Source organism: Rhea americana, unplaced genomic scaffold (assembly GCF_003343005.1).
Source record: "Rhea americana isolate MKP2758 unplaced genomic scaffold, rheAme1 scaffold_17, whole genome shotgun sequence".
NCBI lineage: Eukaryota > Metazoa > Chordata > Aves > Rheiformes > Rheidae > Rhea > Rhea americana.
Window position 1 is genome coordinate 4622356 of NW_028185816.1, and position 18714 is coordinate 4641069.

The following is an 18714-nucleotide window of genomic DNA, read 5'->3' on the forward strand; positions in this document are numbered from 1 at the left end:
GGACCAATGAAAGAGCTGCACTGTGATAGCTGAAATCAGCAGGGACATGAAAGAAAGAGCTTTTGACAGCTTAAATGAGAAACGAGTGCTGTAACGGTGTTCTCCATGAGTCACACACAGCATTGTCATCTGATTACCAGTTTAACTTCTGATAAGGTAGAAAGAAAACAAGAAAGCTCTTCTCTCTCTGGAAAGATACAATTACTGGAGTGGAAAACGGACATTTTCTCCTGTAAAAAACTATGCAATATTACAAGAGATATTAACTTGTCTATGACATTTACTGCAAAAASAGAAATGATAGGATTTGTAAATAATGAATGTTTAGCATACAGGCAAAGAGCCCACTTCAGGAGTTCATTAACTACAAGAGGAAAGTGAAGGACCAAGAACTCAAGAGATCTCATTTTCTCCAAAGTTTGCCAGTATGTTATATTGGAGACACATAAAACATTAGCTATTTCTGTCATTTCACTGGCCTTTGGATAAGACTTCAGAAATATCAACCTTTTACAATGAAAAATACTTCACCTCAGATGGATAATATCTGAAATACTGTTACAGAGATTCAAAATGGTGTGTGAACTATTAACAGTAGGTTCCACCGGTATATACTTGATTTGACCTGGAATTAAGCTTGAAAATGAATACTACAGGTAAATGTGAATAGAACACTGAGTATTTTTTGCCTCTCCCTCTTCTCTCTCCTTACCATCTACAGAACATGCCTGGTTCAATGCAATGAGGGGACTGCATTTTAGCCTTAAGGTAAGTAATATATTTTAAATACCAAACATTGAATTAGAAGTTTCTTAAAATAGTTTCCACAATACCTGAAAGGCATCCTGATGTTCATTCTTTCTGCATACTTGCACAATGTCTCCCATGGACAGTGAATTTTAACAAACATTATATCACTGCTTGTAACAGCTGGCTGCAATGAGTAGTAATAAATAAATATATATTAGTAAGTCAATCCCATGCAGTATTCAGTTTTCTAAAATCATTCTTCAGAATCTGCTTTTAGGCCCCAAATGCCCATGCAGGTCTGAAAATACTGCAAGTCCACTAAGCCAAACAGAAGAAAATTAATAACTCCCCCCCCCCCAACACTGAGATATTAACAACTGTCAAAASGTATTTGTAGGCAGATTTTTGCTCGTGACTCCAACAGAAGTACAAAAAGGCTCTATGCAGTAATTTTGCCATGAATTAAATGTGTGCATTCTTTAATCCCTCAATATCATACTGGGTGAGCCGTTTCAAGATCATTGTGTGTCCTGTTTAAGGAGAATGGCGCCGTTCCTATATTTATCTCTACTACTTCCACCTCAAATTATTTCCCCAGATGTATTTGCTTGGGCTTTTATAAACAAACATTCTGGTTGAGTTAAATGTGATTAAAGCCWCCCAAAACACTTGAGTAATGCAAGCTTTAGTCAAGGAAGATAAAACAAACTTTAATTAAAGAGTTAATAACATTTAAAATATCCACAATGTATCTACCTAATAATTCCATAAAGTCATTTCACACTTCTGCAATAGTGCTTCTAGGATTTTAATTTTCTCAAAAGATGTGGAAAAAAAGAATGCTACTAGAAGACAATTGCACACCAAGGTATGCCAGATTTAAAACACTTCCTACCCAGGATAACTCTCTGAAATATAAACAGAATTCTGAACTTATAAAAACATATATTTTCTAAAATATCAATAATTATGAATTAGTCTAGTTGAATTGTYCTGATTTCAATAAATGTCCTCAAAGTTTTTTTTGGCTTCTCCACTTAGGCTTCAAACAATTTTAAAAACTTTAAATGAAAAATCTGAAAACACTGTAACATAGTCAGTTATTTATGAATATCCTACATGCTATATTATAAGCTAATACTTGCAAGAATGACACAGTTAAAACCTGATTGTTTTATCACTGAACATGGAATCTAATTCTACTAAGTTGAAGAATACAAATAACGAAAGATACATTAAGTATAGGAACTTACTTCAGAATAGACTAAAGCCTATTTTGTAAATAATTATTCAAACAGCAAAAATCCATGGCTATTTTCCTTACTCTGATTTCCTTTATTTATATCAATACTGTTGTTATCAATGTCCCAATCACAAGAGCAACAATTTAACAATTTTTATGGACAGTTCTAGAAGAATAAATAAAGTATTTGTCCATCATTTTATAGAAGACAGCTGAAAATTCCTAAAAATCCACCCACTGCAGTACAGAGCAACGTACAAAGTACTGTACAGCAGGGGCATTGAAAAGAAAATGCAATCGAAGACATAATTCTTTACATTTTTACGYCAATGCAAATAGCACCTTTTTAAATATTTATTTGAAAGATTGACTGTGAGCACCCTGATAGAATTAATTCATCTCTTTAATCTAAGTAACCATATTAGAAGCCTTGAAGAGGTACTAGTGTGGAATTTTGGTAAAGCAGACTATATCAGATCAGAGACAAGCAGACAAAATCATCCTCTTCTAGCTTTTAAGAAAAAAAAATCTCTTAATATCAAATTTTTCAGTGTCTATTAAAAACAGTTTAACAGTGAAAGCTTGAATAATCATAAATTTTAATTTTGTTTTTAACAATATTAAAGTAATAGGCTGCACACATAGCATTTTAAACATGTATTGTTAAACAACCATTATTGTTTATTTAATAGTATTAAACAAATACAGTTAATTCTATGGTGAATCACTTCAAACTCCCCTTCAGCCAAACAACACAGAAAAATTCCTTTAGAGAAGCACTTTGACAAAAGCAGGCTTTCTGAGACCGCAACATTGTAACGGGCAACATCTCAGCTGCAATTTCAAAAGACTCATGAGTGCCAGGTGGAGTTATATCAGTTCTGAGTAGAGTTTAGCCAAATTTATCATTAAATTGCTATAGCTTTATGTTAGATGACTTCTATAAGCATCAAATAAATAAGCATCAAATGAAAGATTGTGAAAAATCAGCCCAAACTGGCTTGGTAGAAAATATAACATAWAGGAAGAATCAGCCTGAACAGAGAGACTGGTACAATGTCAGTAATCTTTTAAAAATTCAACAGCGTATGACAGGATTGCAAAGACTGTTTTACACTACAAACTACAAGACTGACCTCTCGTTCTAACATTAAGCCTTCTGCTCTCAAATTCTTCTCAAATGTGCTTCTTTTCTCTACCTGTAGACTTGACTTTTTGTAGACCAAGATGTAATCAATGCGTTTCTTGCCATCTTTGAAGAAGAGGCCTGATGATGCCATGGCATTCATTTCAGTCTGGAGACAATAAAATAAACATATGCTAAATATGGCATTCCCCAAAACAAACAGTCCCATCATGAATTCCATATAATGAAGCATTTTCTAAGGCACAAAAATATCCACATCTCTAAAGGATAAATATACAAAGAATGAGCCACAAGAACATGCAATTTCTTATGCATCAGTTGCTCAGGATTTCAAATTAGTTAATATAAAATAAAATGAATCCATGGTAGCCATATTCTAATTATTTTCAGTGGTGAGAAAGCCTTGAAATTAAGTAAGCGTATTTATAAACAGGAACTCCTGCCTTTACTGCACAGGCAGCAGCAGAAGTGCTGTACAGATAAGCTGAACTCAATATTTACTGTTTCATTGGGTGAGGAAGGAAGCATTATGAATGTTTTTGCTAGCATTTTGCGAAGAGAATGTAAGTCCGAGGCTGGAAGACAGTTCTTCACCAGCCACAAAGCAAGTGTTTGGTATAAGTAAATAATTAACATTGGAATCCATKATGAGTTAAAAAACTTTTCTGACTTTATCTAAAGCCACACACAATGGCAGGGTATTATTAATCCTTTTTTCACTGATACTTAGTCTTTCAGAGTTATGTGGTAAAAAAGATACCACAAGAATGATATAATTACAAGAAATGCAGTGTTAGACCTCAACAGTGAAAATAGGCATGGGAGGAAAGCCATGGGCATTTTTTCCTATGAGTAGGATGACTCATTTACATTGCTGCTTTTAGGAATGAGCCTGACCTAATTAAGAAATAACACCTCTGTAATGTCCCTATGGATGGTTAAAAGAGGAGAGAGGAAGACTTCTGAGGAATCAAAATCAAAATTACAGTATTAGTTCAAAAGAATTAATCCTTACTTTCCAGTAGGAATTTTTGAAATCTAAAATCAGGTAAATTAAACCAAGTTCCCAGCTTTGTACCTAGGCAAATTTTATAGAACAATTATTYGTAAACATTCTGCAAAAGAGGGAAATCATTAAAAAAAAATTAAGAAACACTTTTGATCTGAATGTTTTCCTGGATGCTCAGGTTCAAGTGCTTTTCAAACCGTATTTGCAATGCTTAAATCTTGTCTAGTTCCTTCTCACCACGCTTGTAAACAAAAGGAATTCTCTTATGGGAAAGCGCACTTTACATGCTGCTACTGAAAGCTATTTTTGCACTGTGTTTTAAATGATTCAGAAAAGACAGTGACTATTATCAACTAGTGTCAGACTACGAAGATTTGAAATCTGCAAAGGTAAACTGTGAAGCTATATTCTGCAGAATGTGGCACTGATTTTTAACTCAAACTCTCTGCAACAAGTGCACTAGTTTTAAGTGTAACATACTTATATGTGACTAAAAGTCTAATCATGCCTTATTATGTATTATTTAGGATAAATTTCTAAAACTTGCATGCTATTTGAGATATTGGATATAAACTATTTAGTATTTGGAGTTACATCCAATAGTACTTATAYTGATAAAGATTGATTGTAAATATTGATAACTGCTCCTCTTCTGTCTTGCAAAGAGGCTTTATTGCAACAGCAGAGTGAATTAAGAACTATTTTTCTCAGACTAGCAACAGTATGCAAATAGGCCCTCAAATGCCTAGACTCTTAACAGAATTCTTTGGGTTTAATATCCAATAAATATTAATGGTCTGCATTGTCAGTAGAGAGAGGTTTGCAAATCTGTGTATCTCAGACCACTTTCAGAGAATTGTTACCTTATTCTTACAGATGCACAGATTGATAAAAGCCACTTACCACAGTTATGCAGTGAACCAGAACTACACTTATATTGATTTTAGGCCTGATTCACTTTCATGCAACTGTAGTTTCACATGAGTGTAATTCTGGAGCCATGCTCTTCCCATATACTAGCAGGAATATCTCTGCTAATAAAATTATTTATCTGGTGGTTGAGGTGTTTTTTGGTTGATCTGAAGGAACTCCATAATGAGTAGGAAGAACAGGGAGCTGCACTTTCGGTAATATGTATGAGTCAGGGTGTGCTGAGCACTAACAGCACCTCACACTGCTGGGTCTTTTATACAGGAGGTAAGTTACCATAAACAGAGATAAATGTACAGTGAATCAAGCTTTTCGGCATTCAGCCAAAAGTACATTTATTATTCATCTGCTGTTGTGGGCCAGTAACAATCTCTGATTCATTCTTTCACCTTTTTTTCAACAGAGTGGAGGAGAAAAGCATCAGAAAGAATATTTTTTTCAAAATGCTTACTCCCATCTGGTTTCATCTGCTAAACATGTATTAAAAGCACTGATCAGCATTCATATTTCTCTAATCCTCTTCATCTTTCTTTCCCTCTTACTCAGATCTTCTGAAACAATACCAATCTGATCAGCTTTCCTATCATCAGAAACATATAGGAAAACATATTAATGTTTTGGTTGGGAAATTCCTTTTGGAATATYGCTGTATAGTGCAGCTTTCAAAGTCAACACTAACTTCATGGTTTTTTCCCCAAATCTTTAAACACAAGAACTCCAAATTGTATCTATTTGTGTACTGCAGCTGTGAAGCATTTCCCTCACTCAAAATGTGTTATGTAATGCAGAATCATAATATTGATTTGCTTCAGAATAAAATACTACCTGAAGCTTTTCCCCTTTGGATCTATGGCAATTCTTTGCCTTCATTTTTCRGTTGTTTCATAGCTTGCAATTTTTATAACAAATAACAACAACATTAGACACTGCTTCAAAGTATGACACGGTGTGAAATTCAAAATACTGACATTATCATTCAGCTAAAGTTTATAGTATACACAAGACCTAGGAAAAGAAGCTTTCGCTCAAGCAAAAAAGTCAAACAAAATATAGTGTGAATATTTGGCAAATTTATAAAATAAAAAGAATAATAGACTTAAAATTTCTATCCAAATCTGGTATAAATAGAATTTCCTTTGATTTAYGGAGCAATGTTTCAAGAAATTATTTTTCAGATTCTAATTAATAAGCAATGTCCTTTTTACAAAGTGGGAACAGGTCTCTTTAACAGGTTTAACAGGTCTCTTCTCTCCAATTAGTTTAAATAGAACAATTCACAGAAATTATAAATACTCTAGCTCCACATATTTCAGCCTGCATTCCGCACAGTAGATGAAACTTATGCCAACATTTCAACTGATATATAGCAAAAGACATTCTAGTAAAATGAACTGTAACAATTCCCGAAACATCAAGCCGCTTTCAGAAGTATAYAAAAATAAATGACACGGTATGGTAGGCCTCAAGTTTGGTGCATTTCATTAAAACACAACCATTAGCAAACTTTGGAAGTGATTGAAAAAATAATGACATTATATTACATTAATCTTTTTTTGCCAGACACTGCATACTTGTGAGAAGCTTCACTTAAAAATGATTTATATAATTTAGCTTTATAATTAAACAAATCACAGACTAGTTTTAATGTTAATTAAAATCTTTGTTGCTGAGTTCCCACTTTAAAGTTTGTTAAGAAATAAATAAAAAAAGCAGAAAACTTAATTAAGCTCCTGACTGCAAGTATAATCAATCTGTAGAGAAAGAAAAATAGTAAAATCTGAAACTTTCACAGTTACTTAGGTTACCCGAGGTGACTGCTAAAATACAGCAAGTTCAGCAAAGTAATACTGCCAGGTCTAATCGGTTAGAAATCAAATATTCTGAGAATATTAAACTAAAGCATGCCTTAAAATGTACATAAATAAAACAAAATATATGCATAATTTAACTATAATCTAGTGGTGTGGGAGGGTTGTTTTTACATTACTGATCCCTGAGAAATATATATATATATATATTTTATTTTGGGAAGGACTAGAGGTAAAGAATGTCCATCCTCACACTACAGCATGACTCTAGAAGTGACAGTTTTGGGGGCAAGGAGAGGGGGTAGAAGCATACAAATACAAAATGCCCAAATATTCAATTAAAAAAATCAAGATTTGAAAAGACTGCATCAGCTCCAAGTTATTCCCTGTCACGTGAGTCTAAGTGTATATTATGTTTCAATCCCTTAATGAGTAATAGGTACTAGTTAAGTCAGAAGTTAATTCAACCAAAACCCCATTTAGAAGTCTGATCTCAGCATTCAACAAGCCTCAACAAGGCTAACAAACCAGCAAATACTTAAAGCTTGATAAAGTTTCTACATATTTATTTACTTATTTATCTTCAAATGCTTATATATTTGCTTATGGATGGGGGATTTATACATCACATTATTCAAATATATGTGAAACCATGAGGTATCTAAATGTAGACAGAGTGCCTCACAGTGCTGTCTACTCACTCTTTTTCTCTAATTCCTAGTCTTCTGGTTCACAWGTGATGCTATGGTAAGGTCTAAAATTCTTCCTCTTTTTTCTCTTCCCAAGCATTTACTCCATATTGCAGCCTTATCTAGTATGTATAACTGTATTTCTATAAACGGCTCAACAAATACTGTTACACTGGGCAAAATGGTGATGAAATCAGTAAGGACATTCCCATTGACTAGTCCAAATGTTTAGACCCTAAATTGTGACAGCAAAACATTGAGTACCTTCAAATCAGTATGAAAATTTCTTTATAATTTGATTATAAATACAAGCTACAGAAAGAAGCTTGCCTAGGAAAGAGCACATACTAGGAAATACATATAATATTACCATCTAGCACTAGCCCAATATTCAGCTATTTCAGATCAAGGTTCTATATATCTGGTAACTTTAATGACTTTCTCTTCCATAACTGTTCATCCTTTGACTCTGCTCCTGAATCCATAAAATCTTTCATTTTTCATAACACCTTTGACAAGGAGATACACACATCATTTTTGGAGGAACCACCTCCTTTTCTTTGCTTTGAATTCAGGCCCAATTAGCTTTATTTGATGTTCCACAGCTACAGTTCCACAAACAAATAACATATCTTCTTACTAAACTTTACAATTAACTACACTCAGATATTATCTATTAATGTAAAATATAAATGCAGAGAATATAGATATTATCTCACAACTTAAAACATTACTCATCTGACTAAATCATTGAAATAGTCTATAGCTGCTTGTATTCTTCTTGTGTTATTTTCTCCATTGTGATTAATAAAAAAAAGGGCACCTGATCAGTCTTAAATTATCATTATACTTCTCATTATTGACTCTGCTTTGAACAGTGACCCAGAAACTTTTAGTTAGGTGAAAATTCTAATCATTTCAGTGAGAAATTTAGCCTAGAAAAAACTTTATTATTAGATTCTACATGTATTTATTTAATAAATACATAAATAATGTAATAAATACATTAATTTACTCTAACTTAMTATCAACACCCAGTAATTCAACTCTGATGTGAAAAAAATGTGTAATTTGTTTATGTATATTAATTTTACTAGCATTTTCTAATGTATAAATGTTAAGTAAAAGAAATAAGACCTTTAGTAATTATATTTTATGATTTGCTTCATAGTAGCCTGAAATTTGATGACAATGAAATGAGTAAGAATTCTACATATTTTATACATATGTACACATACACACAGTAGCTGGTAACATCATCTGTTAGTAGTTATTATAGCATGATCTGTTAGTTTCCTGCTGATGCACTTTGTAAATTGCTTTAGAACGGACCTAAAACATAGTTTCCTCTATGYACATCCCAGTCAATAGTTGCAAATGACACATGAATAAAATCACAAYTAAGAGTTTTAAGCTGGCAGCATACAAACACTGTCCTGCAATTCTCTCTAAGTTCAGCCTGCTTATTCTGACCCAAAGGTACTGGGAGACACAATATTTCCACTGGAGTGCAGCTCAGAAAGGGAATCATCTGTGTTTGAATTTCTGACTTCAAGGACTATGGCTTACTTCTTACAAAAAATATAAGGAAGCAAGTTACTATATATATATATATATATATATATGTATATATATATATATATATCAGTATTCTCAGCAATAACCTGCAATGGGAACTTTCACTAACATACGTGCTGAATGATACGGTGCCCAAGCACTGAGCCCCCACAGAACAATACGTTCATTTTGCTTCCACAGTAGACAGGATGAAGTACAACTTTCTGTCAGGTAGGTGGTGTAATTTGGATTTAGACTTGTAAATTTTTTTAAAGGAATGTAAACATACTAACAGACTAGTATGCGTTATCAAAAAGGTAGATGGATGCTCACAATTGGGGCTCAAAATCTTTCTGTGACAGTTTGCACTCAAAAATTTTTAAGTTTCTCTCACCAAAATCTTTTTATTTCAAAGTGATGATATTTAGAACAAAATTTATTTCTTCCYTTAGAAAAAATATGCTCAAAATGACAGCTTGTGAACTCTCTGACAGCTAAACTTGTTAAAGAAAAATCATTTTGGTAGACTGTTACCACTAATGAAGCAACATATTAAAAAAAAAAAAAACTTATTCAAATGTTCTGAGGGTYTTTTTGCCAGGTAAATGAAGGAGGAGTGGAGAAAAGGGGAGGAAAGGAGAGGGGGAAGGTTTCTTGTTAGGGCAGTTCCTGCTACCCTGGGGCTTGCTAGCGCCTGTGTGTACAGGGACCACTTACATGGTTCTGCCTATGAGTTCATGACACAACCTTCTTTGAGATTAATACTGACATTTAAGTCCTGGTAGTTTGTCAGCAGTCAAGCACACTTAAAGCATCTCCAGATAATACATTATAACAGTCAATGGATCAGAAATACAACTCCCGCATAAGAGAGGGCCATGCAAAGTAACTGACAAAATTCCCATTGGAGTCAATGTGGCAAAAGAGCACTTAATTTGTCTAGTAAAATGCACAGATAATGTGCAGAATACACATTAGGAATGTTATACAACTCAGGTTAACAGATTTTCTTGCTTTAATCATAAATGTTGAAGACATTCTTTCCTTTAATTCTGTAGCATTATCATTATATCTCATCTATAATCTATGCTTAAGATCAAACTTCAAATGCTGAGGATTGAGAGTTTTACTAGAAACACAATTTAGACACTCACCACCTGATTTCACTATCACAAGAAAATCTAACCTATTTATCAAGTATTCGCAAAATGTACTATCCAAATTGTAGCAGAGTGACTTTGTGATGAATTAGTACCTTTCAGCATATATCAATCAATATTAATTAGATATAATTAATGTACAAGTAAACAGTCATTGTTAATAGCCCTTCWAATTTATCTTTTAAGAGGAGATATCCCTGTAGAAACCTGGCTGAGAATAATCCATTTCAGGATTTTATGAGTACTATTTCAATGCCTCCAACATACACAAAGCAGCACGAACACATTATGTCAGTATTTTATCTTAGCAGCACTTTGTCAGTAGCTTTTTCTTTCTTTCTTTCTTTCTTTTTAAAAAAAGACAAGGATGTAGGGAAAAGCTGTAGAATCAGAAAATATTTGAGGAAGAAAAAAAAGCAAGTAAGATGGACTTTAAAATGTATTTGCTTTCTCAGGGAAAAGAGATATGTATGTCCAGTGACCGACTGCTGACATAAAATTCTCCTTTTTGTAAGTACTATCATAATATTCATTGGCATGAAATCTTATAGCCCAAATGGATAGGTTTCTGTGGAAGTTCCTACAGCATACTCTGTAGGCTTGCATGGAAAATTCAGGTTGAAATGGATGAATGTGTGGGGAGAAATGAAGCTTACACGAGGTCAGGAAAGGAAAAATAGTTTTTCTGTATCTCTTACTATCTTCCAAATAGGTTGATTTTTAAGAGATGTTTTAGAGATAATAATGGATTTGTTCAGGACTATTAAATCATGTGCAAGACTGAAGTAGTCATGGAAACAATTTGAGGAAGTAGGACATGAATCCTGACAGAGGTAAAGCTCGACATATGAACTTTGGTAATGTACCAAAACCCACAAAATCTAAATGAATAGAATCATAGAATTGGTAAGGTAAGGATCTCTCACTTCTGGAGATCATCCAGTCCAACCCTCAAGCCTGTACAGGGATCGAACCCGCGACCCCGGCATTATTAGCACCATGCTCTAACCAACTGAGCTAAACCTAACCCCAGATTAGTTTACAAATTCTAACTGTAGTTAAAATGGTAATTTCTCCTACAATACAATTTTCTACTAATATACTTTACTATTGCTCTTAAAAATTCATAAGATAGTATCAAGTAAAATKATACTGATTCCTGGCTGACTGATGAAAACCATCTGTTTTATTGTGATCACTAGTTTTCCCTAATGCTGTTGGTATGAGTTTTGTATTAGTGACTTCAATAATATTCTACTTGAAGAATGCCACCATTTCAGGGATTATCATCTACATTCAGGCTGTATGACTCAACTTCTGGCTTTAAGCATTTTCTGGAAATAAATAAGCTTCTGATGTTAATTGCAATAGCCTTATTTCTAGGAACAGAAGTGAGATTCCCAATTAATGCTTGCTTTGTTTCAGGATGTTTGAAATCGAACCCAGGACCTTATGAGAATACACACTTCTTAAGTTACATGGAATTAGCTCTAAAGATATTTTTAAAGATTTTAGGCTATAGCAATGTGTTTAATCGAAGCAGTACTAGACTCATTTTTAACATTTTTAAAATCATCCTCTGCTTAAGTGTTCTGCAAAATGTGCTTTCCGAAAAAWTTTCTAAGTACATTACTAAGTTAGCAGTCTTTTTTTTGTGTGTTTGAAGAGGGTTTTCAAATAGATAGGCCAGAAATAGATCTACTATATTCCTTCTTCCAATTACTTAATTGAAAAAAAAATACRTTGATTGATTTTAAGTGTCCATTACTTTTTTTCCACTTGTGAATAACCATGAGCATCATAATTTTGAAGAAAGAATTGGGGAAAAATTTGCATATGCAAACATATCCATACTATCTCAGGCATGAGAAGCAACACAGTTTGGTTAACAGGCTGCCATAATTAGTTACACTAATGTGCTTYTGTACATGCTGCGTTGTCCTATGTAGCACTTCTGTTGTTCTCTGAACACAGAGGAAGATTCCAGAAATATCTGACRTTCCTAATAGATTTGTAGCTTAACTTTTTAGGAGCTAACTGAAGAATTAGTCATTAGCTTAGCTTCTTCATATAGGAATTTTTTTTCCATCTTCTCTCTATTCAGAGTCACAGTGTATTTCCCCATTATTGAAAAGCTGTACAAATGACAAATATATTTACTTCAGGAAAGGGGAAGGATTAGGGGATCCTATGCAAATTTTTGAAAGGAAGCCTGTTCACATATAATGTTACTGTAGCAGGAAGCATGCAATGGAACACGTAAAAGAACCATAATTTTGAAGGTAACTTTTGTTGTACCATTTTGTTGACCATTTTGGGGGTAATGATTTTATCTATTATCATTCCTTTTAAACCATTAGCCTATATTATCTTCTTGTGTGTTATTAAATTGCATCAGCTGACAGCTGCTTATCTATCAGACTCCCTTTGCTGTTTTCCGTTTTTTCTCCTACATTGCTGCCACTGACACCATGTTGTGCTTATCGATACACTGAATTGTTTTTATAGCCAAATCTTCTCTTTCAGCTYGCATCACTAGCTTCCACTTAGCACAGGAGCAGGAAGTGAAATAATGCACATGCTATAAGTGATAAATTCACAGGATTAGACAGTAGAGCACAAACCAAATTTAAGGAAGTCAGTCACAGAGTGGTGCAACTTAGAATAGCTTGGAAATAAACAGAAAAAGAAATTCCTACAAAAATGTGGAAAATAAAAGATCAAGAATGAAGAGCATTTTCACTCTGCAGCTATTACTTTTAATGCATTTAATATATTTCATTTTTCAAAACTACCTATATGGAAATKTGTACGAAAAACATCTGTTTTGCAAAAGATACAGGAATAGACATGTTCAAAGTCACAAATAATCCAATACAAATACTAAACAATATATTCCAGATTTTAAATGGTAAATTTATTTTTTAATAATTACTTTAATCATCTATGCTGAAAGTACTGCATTTTGTTCAATCTAAATTATATTTTCACCAATGTTCACTTGATTAGAAACAATTTTTACTATTTTGGGCAATTGCTTATTTGAGGTCTTATTTAAAATTCCTTAGAAGTTATGTAAAATTTCCAGAGACTTGAACAGAATTTGTGTCAGATCCTATTCAACACAAAGATGGTTCTGTCATGCAGTATTATAGTTGACTTATATGGATATCAAAAAACTTGGCTTTTACATACACTGGATTTCTTTTTAGTGCCTGAAACCATAATGAGAATGTGTGAAATTTTCTGTAGAAATCCTTCCTTTGCCTTGCCAGATAACACAATAGATTACTTATATACAAATTTAATCTAACAGAAGAGAATAACACAAACATAGTAAAYGAAAGGAAAAGGAAGCGGTATTTCTCACATATTCTTCCTATCTTGCCACTATGTCTGCAAAAATAATTGCTACAGAGGAGAGGATTCATTGCTATTGACTTCACTATTTTTCTGGACATATGTTGCTTCCATTCAAGTGATAAAGTCTATTTAGTCTGCTTTCCTTTCTTGGTGAAATTAGAACATTCCAAAYATCAACATTCCGCTCAGTGACCTTCTCATTTTCTACATTTCATTTCCAGTATTAGATATCACTTGCCATTATATACCACTTTACCATTGCAAAATTTTGCTCAGCAGCTACTTGTTGGTATGGTTCCTGTGTATGAGATTCCTTGACACAATCACACACACACACACACACACACACACAGGCAGTCATACAACACAAGAAGATACCTTCTACACAATCTCAGTACTGATTGACGTTGAAAAGACGAGAGATGGATAATGAAGACAGCTTTTTAATGCCTATGAACAACTCATAATTTGTCAATATAAAATCTGTGGATACTGAAATAACACGAGCCTACACTAAAGTGGAATATGAGTTATCCCTTATGAACAATGAAACCAGTGGGAAAAAAGGATGAATATCCAGAAGAATATTGGCATCCACATGATACACCAAAATAATCTGATGTTTCTAAAATTTCACAACTCCAGCAATGTACACCTGCAACCTGAATTAATAGACAGTTCCTGAACAAAACACGTATCAATTTTCTTCGTGTCAGCAAGACAAGTTCTTTATTGCTGAATTATTCAGGTATCTCATCACTGAGAGAGATAATAATATCACTAAATCATTAATTGCAAGTAATTGTTTTAGTAATGTGTTCCTGAGAATCTCAGGTAAAACAAGACTTTGAAAACAAGCCTAAACTAAAATTGTTAATATGCAGAGAAGAAGAATGCACTTCTATCCTTGAGCAGTTTGTCAAAGAACCGTTTCTGATCTTCATTCTCCGGTCAAACTACAGAGACTTTGTAAAGCCAGATCAGTTTATTCTACAAATATATGAGAGTACTTACCAGTTGTAAAGCTGTAGAACTGTTTTCTCTACTTTCCACTGTAACTTTCGACAATCTCAAAGAATCAGAAGTCTCCTTTTGCTAGTTTTATACCAGTTTAGGGCAAAAGTTTCAGAAAGAAATTGTCAGAAAGACTTATTCAATAACAGAGTAATRTCCCTTCTTTTCTAATTTAGGACTAATTTAAATCTCTTCTGCCCTTTTCCTGTGGAAGCAGGCAACCAGTAAACCCAAGGAGAGTCATACTTGGTTGCCTTACTTACAAAAACAGTATAAAAAGAGCCTGTATGCAGAAGCAAGTTTCCAAAGTAATTGCTGTGATAAAAGGAACTGTCAAGGCTGAAAGTCAGATGCTGCTTCTAAAGACTGTTTTTACCTCTTCTTTGTTCAGTAGACCATACGAAGTTTGAGACATGGAAAGTGTATTTTTGTTTAAAATTAATATGAACATAAGGCTCCCTTTTAACTTACTAGCAGCCTATAAACTTTGTATCTGTCCTGAACATAGGTCTGTAGGAAGCACAATTAGTGGTCATTTTATATTTTATACAAAAATATARAAATTATTTTGCTTTAGCAAAATGAAATGTCTTATTTATCTGTCATTATTCTCTACTGTAGCTCCCTTGTTGTTACTAAAATAAATTTAAAATCTCTATAATAGAGCTTAAATCTTGTAGATTCTGCATTAGTTTTTCTTTTAGACCACATTTAGCATAAATGACTTTGTCTAAGYAATAAACAAAATCAAACAAGAATAGCCATTAATACTTCCTTCTTACTTCACCTGGCCTTGCAAAAACAGACAATCCCTCCCCCCCAATAATACAAGAAGTTCTCATTGCAGTAGTTTAGATTAAAATATAATCCTGTTTTATGATTACAGAAATCTTATTTTCATGCCATAAATCCTCAAGGAATTACCATCTATAAATATCATTCTTTATAAAACTATCTAAAAGCTATCAGATAGATATTATTATAAAAATTTTTTTCTAAAGGTATGCCATGAAATGTAGTTGTCTCATAGATCCTACCAGCCTGCTACCTGTGTTTCAGAATCCTGTAGTAATGACGATACAGTATGATAGGGAAAACAAGCTTTACAATAATTATAAGATTTTTGTGAAACATGAATTTAATGCTAAAATCACATAACACCAAAAGCATAAAGGATGTCAGAACTCTAACAGTGTATTGCAGAGTACAGAGCATGTTGAACACACAACATTAATCTAGGCAATTCTACATCTGTAACACAGTATTATGCATGCTTTTAGATTAAAAAAAAAAAAGACTAGGAAAGCATCAGTAAAAATTGTACTGAAGAGTACACTACTTCTAAGGTTTGAAGAAGAAAAGAATGGAGAATCTCCTGAGATTAAGTCGTATGTCATATGTTAACAAGCAATTACACTTAACGGAAAGGAGAATTAAAGATCTTCCAGAGTGGGAACAACAACAAAAAATACATGTACTGTATTAAAAATCAGTCATAATTCTTTGGCATTACAATGGATGAATAGTTGTAGAAAAAGCACTATGATAAATACTGTGCTTGGTGAATTACTAAGCAAGAGGAGTACTGTTTTTATATAGTTAGGTGGCTTTTCTGGAGCTTTGAGTTTCCTGAAAGTATTCCTACACTCTCCTATACTTGGGTGATTTTTATCTTTCATTCAATGGGTCCATATGTCATTTGCATTTTCCTCAGAAAAAGAATTCTACACTTTAGATCACTCTTCTTGTAACCCTTCATTTTATACAACTTTTGGTCCCTTTTGCTAGAGAGAATTCCATTCACTGCTTCTGTGGGTCAAATTATCAGATGGGAGCCTCCTAAAATTCTTTCCATGAAACACCTACTTAAGCTGCAACCTAATTAAGCCCTTTCAAAAAAACTCAAATTTTGAATTATTTACACATGTGACAACTGATATAATTTAATAAAGTTCTGCAACCATTACCTTTAAAGATGATTTAGTTCGAGGTTCCGTTTTCTGTCTGATAAGCTTGTTTTGAATAAGCAGTGATTGATCTGTCCGAGTATCATAATTCCCATGTTCTGAATCATCTGTGTATGTGTATTTGTCCTTTCCTGTATCTGAAGGAAAAATGTAACAAAAYGGTAAGCTCATTTTAGGTTATTACAGAGAGAAAATAAAAGTAATGTTACAGCTATGGTTGATGTTGAGTACTCCTTATAAATATCCACTTTTCAGTGACTTTTATTTTATCTTTTCCTGCAAAAGCTTCTTATTTGAAATAATATCATGCTCGTCTCAAACYAGAAGCAACTTTCTTTTTGTAGAAAGCCTACAGAAACTTTTTTCTATTACCAGCTAGCAATAAAAGCCCAAAATCTTCTTCACATTAGTAAACAAAAAAAAAAGTGATTGATATAAAGCAAATATTCAAATGCTTTTGTACTCGATTCACAGTTGAGACTCAAAATGTTATCAGATAGACAGGTGCATCCTGGAGATAGAATAAGGTCTCTTGTTTTAAACTTAACCAATCTAAATGCCTGATTCCCCTGAGCACCCACTGCCCGTTATTAGACAATGTTCCAAAACTAGCCTAATAAAGTATTGCACTGACCAATTCAGAGGACTCATTTTAATAAGCGTACCTGATGGTGGTAGAAGATAGTTGACGCCATGAAGTAAGTGCTTTACTCTTCACTGGATTTGTTTTTAATTACTCAATAAAAGTGTTAAAAAATATCTGCATACCCTAAGATAGCTGCAAGTGATGGAAGACCTTCCCCAAAGCTTGCTAAGATTCGCTCTTAGTCATGTTTCTTTCCGCATCATCACTGCAGGCAAGTTAGAGGGACTACAGTAAGTCTCTGCATCACTCTATATCCTCTCTCAGGAGGGAAAATTTCTTTCAGACAGTTAATTTCTGTGCACATCCTCCATCTAAAAAATTATGACAATACTTGCTACACATGCCCAACAGAAATAAAATGAGGGGTAATATCTGTACAACAGTGGAACACGTAAAATTATACAAGTGCTAGAGCAAACCAGACTATTATTATGTGTAATTTCTAATGCATGTTGGAAAGCAATTAGTTTTGAAAAAAACATTTTAAAGATGAAAAACGGAATAATTATTCCCACACAATTATATCTTGGGCAAATTGCAAATACAAACCCATGCATAAAACTTCCCTGCAATTCCGCAGCCAAGTTCTCATCTCAGCTTTCACATGAACGGGAAAAAAAAAATCAGAGTAACTTTTATTCCTAAATTTTATATTCCTAAAGGCTCATATGTAATAACACAGTATTTTTCATTAAGTTGTTCATCTAAATTCTACACTGTACATATTACAGAAAAAAATAACCAAAATCATCATGTAGCCTATAAATTACTGATATGCAATATTAAACTGGAACACTTATGGAGATTTATTTTTTCAGACATTTAGTCACTTGCAATTTAGTCACAAAATGAGCCCTCAGTAAATGTTGGTATTGATATAAACCTCAATAAATCTGTGAAGGGATTTTTTAATGTATAAAGTRTATATTTTTAATGTATAAAATAACCAATTTTCATTGATAAAGATTCTACCTCAGGGATTTTATTTCAAAMAATGTTTTAATCTAATATATGGGTTTTAATCTAAGATATGGTCAATAAAAATGAATGTAGTAAAAAGACTGTGAAGAAGGTTTSAAATAGTAGGTATACAAGGTAGGAAACAGGATACTTAAGCCACCGTGTAGATTTGACTCACTCCCAGATGTGATGAGCTGTTAAGCTGTTACTGAAGATCATGACCTTGGAATAGAAACCATTAAAATGAAAAGAAGAGAAAGGCATATCTGCATCTAKATAGGCTATCTGAGTTCAAAGGAAGACTTACATAAGTAAAGTCTAATTTTATGAGGGAAGTTTTGCCTGAATTTGACATGATGAGTATATCTAATACTCAAAATACTATGAAAAAAACCTTTGCTCCTTCAAGCCCTTTCCTTCTATGCTGTGAGAGAATTGTTATTGCCTTCATTTTTCATTTCCCATCATGCA

The 18714-nt window shown here is 33.3% G+C and overlaps 1 protein-coding gene across 1 annotated transcript in view; it reads right to left on the reverse strand.

Moving 5' to 3' along the window:
* Positions 1-18714, reverse strand: part of ANO3 (anoctamin 3) — a 139469-nt gene that overhangs the window by 64525 nt on the left and 56230 nt on the right. The window contains exons 4-6 of the mRNA XM_085300894.1: positions 16638-16774; positions 3130-3288; positions 834-934 (exon numbers count right to left, since the gene is read on the reverse strand). Coding sequence (XP_085157020.1) covers positions 834-934; positions 3130-3288; positions 16638-16774 — 397 coding nt within the window. The remainder of the gene's footprint in view (positions 1-833; positions 935-3129; positions 3289-16637; positions 16775-18714) is intronic.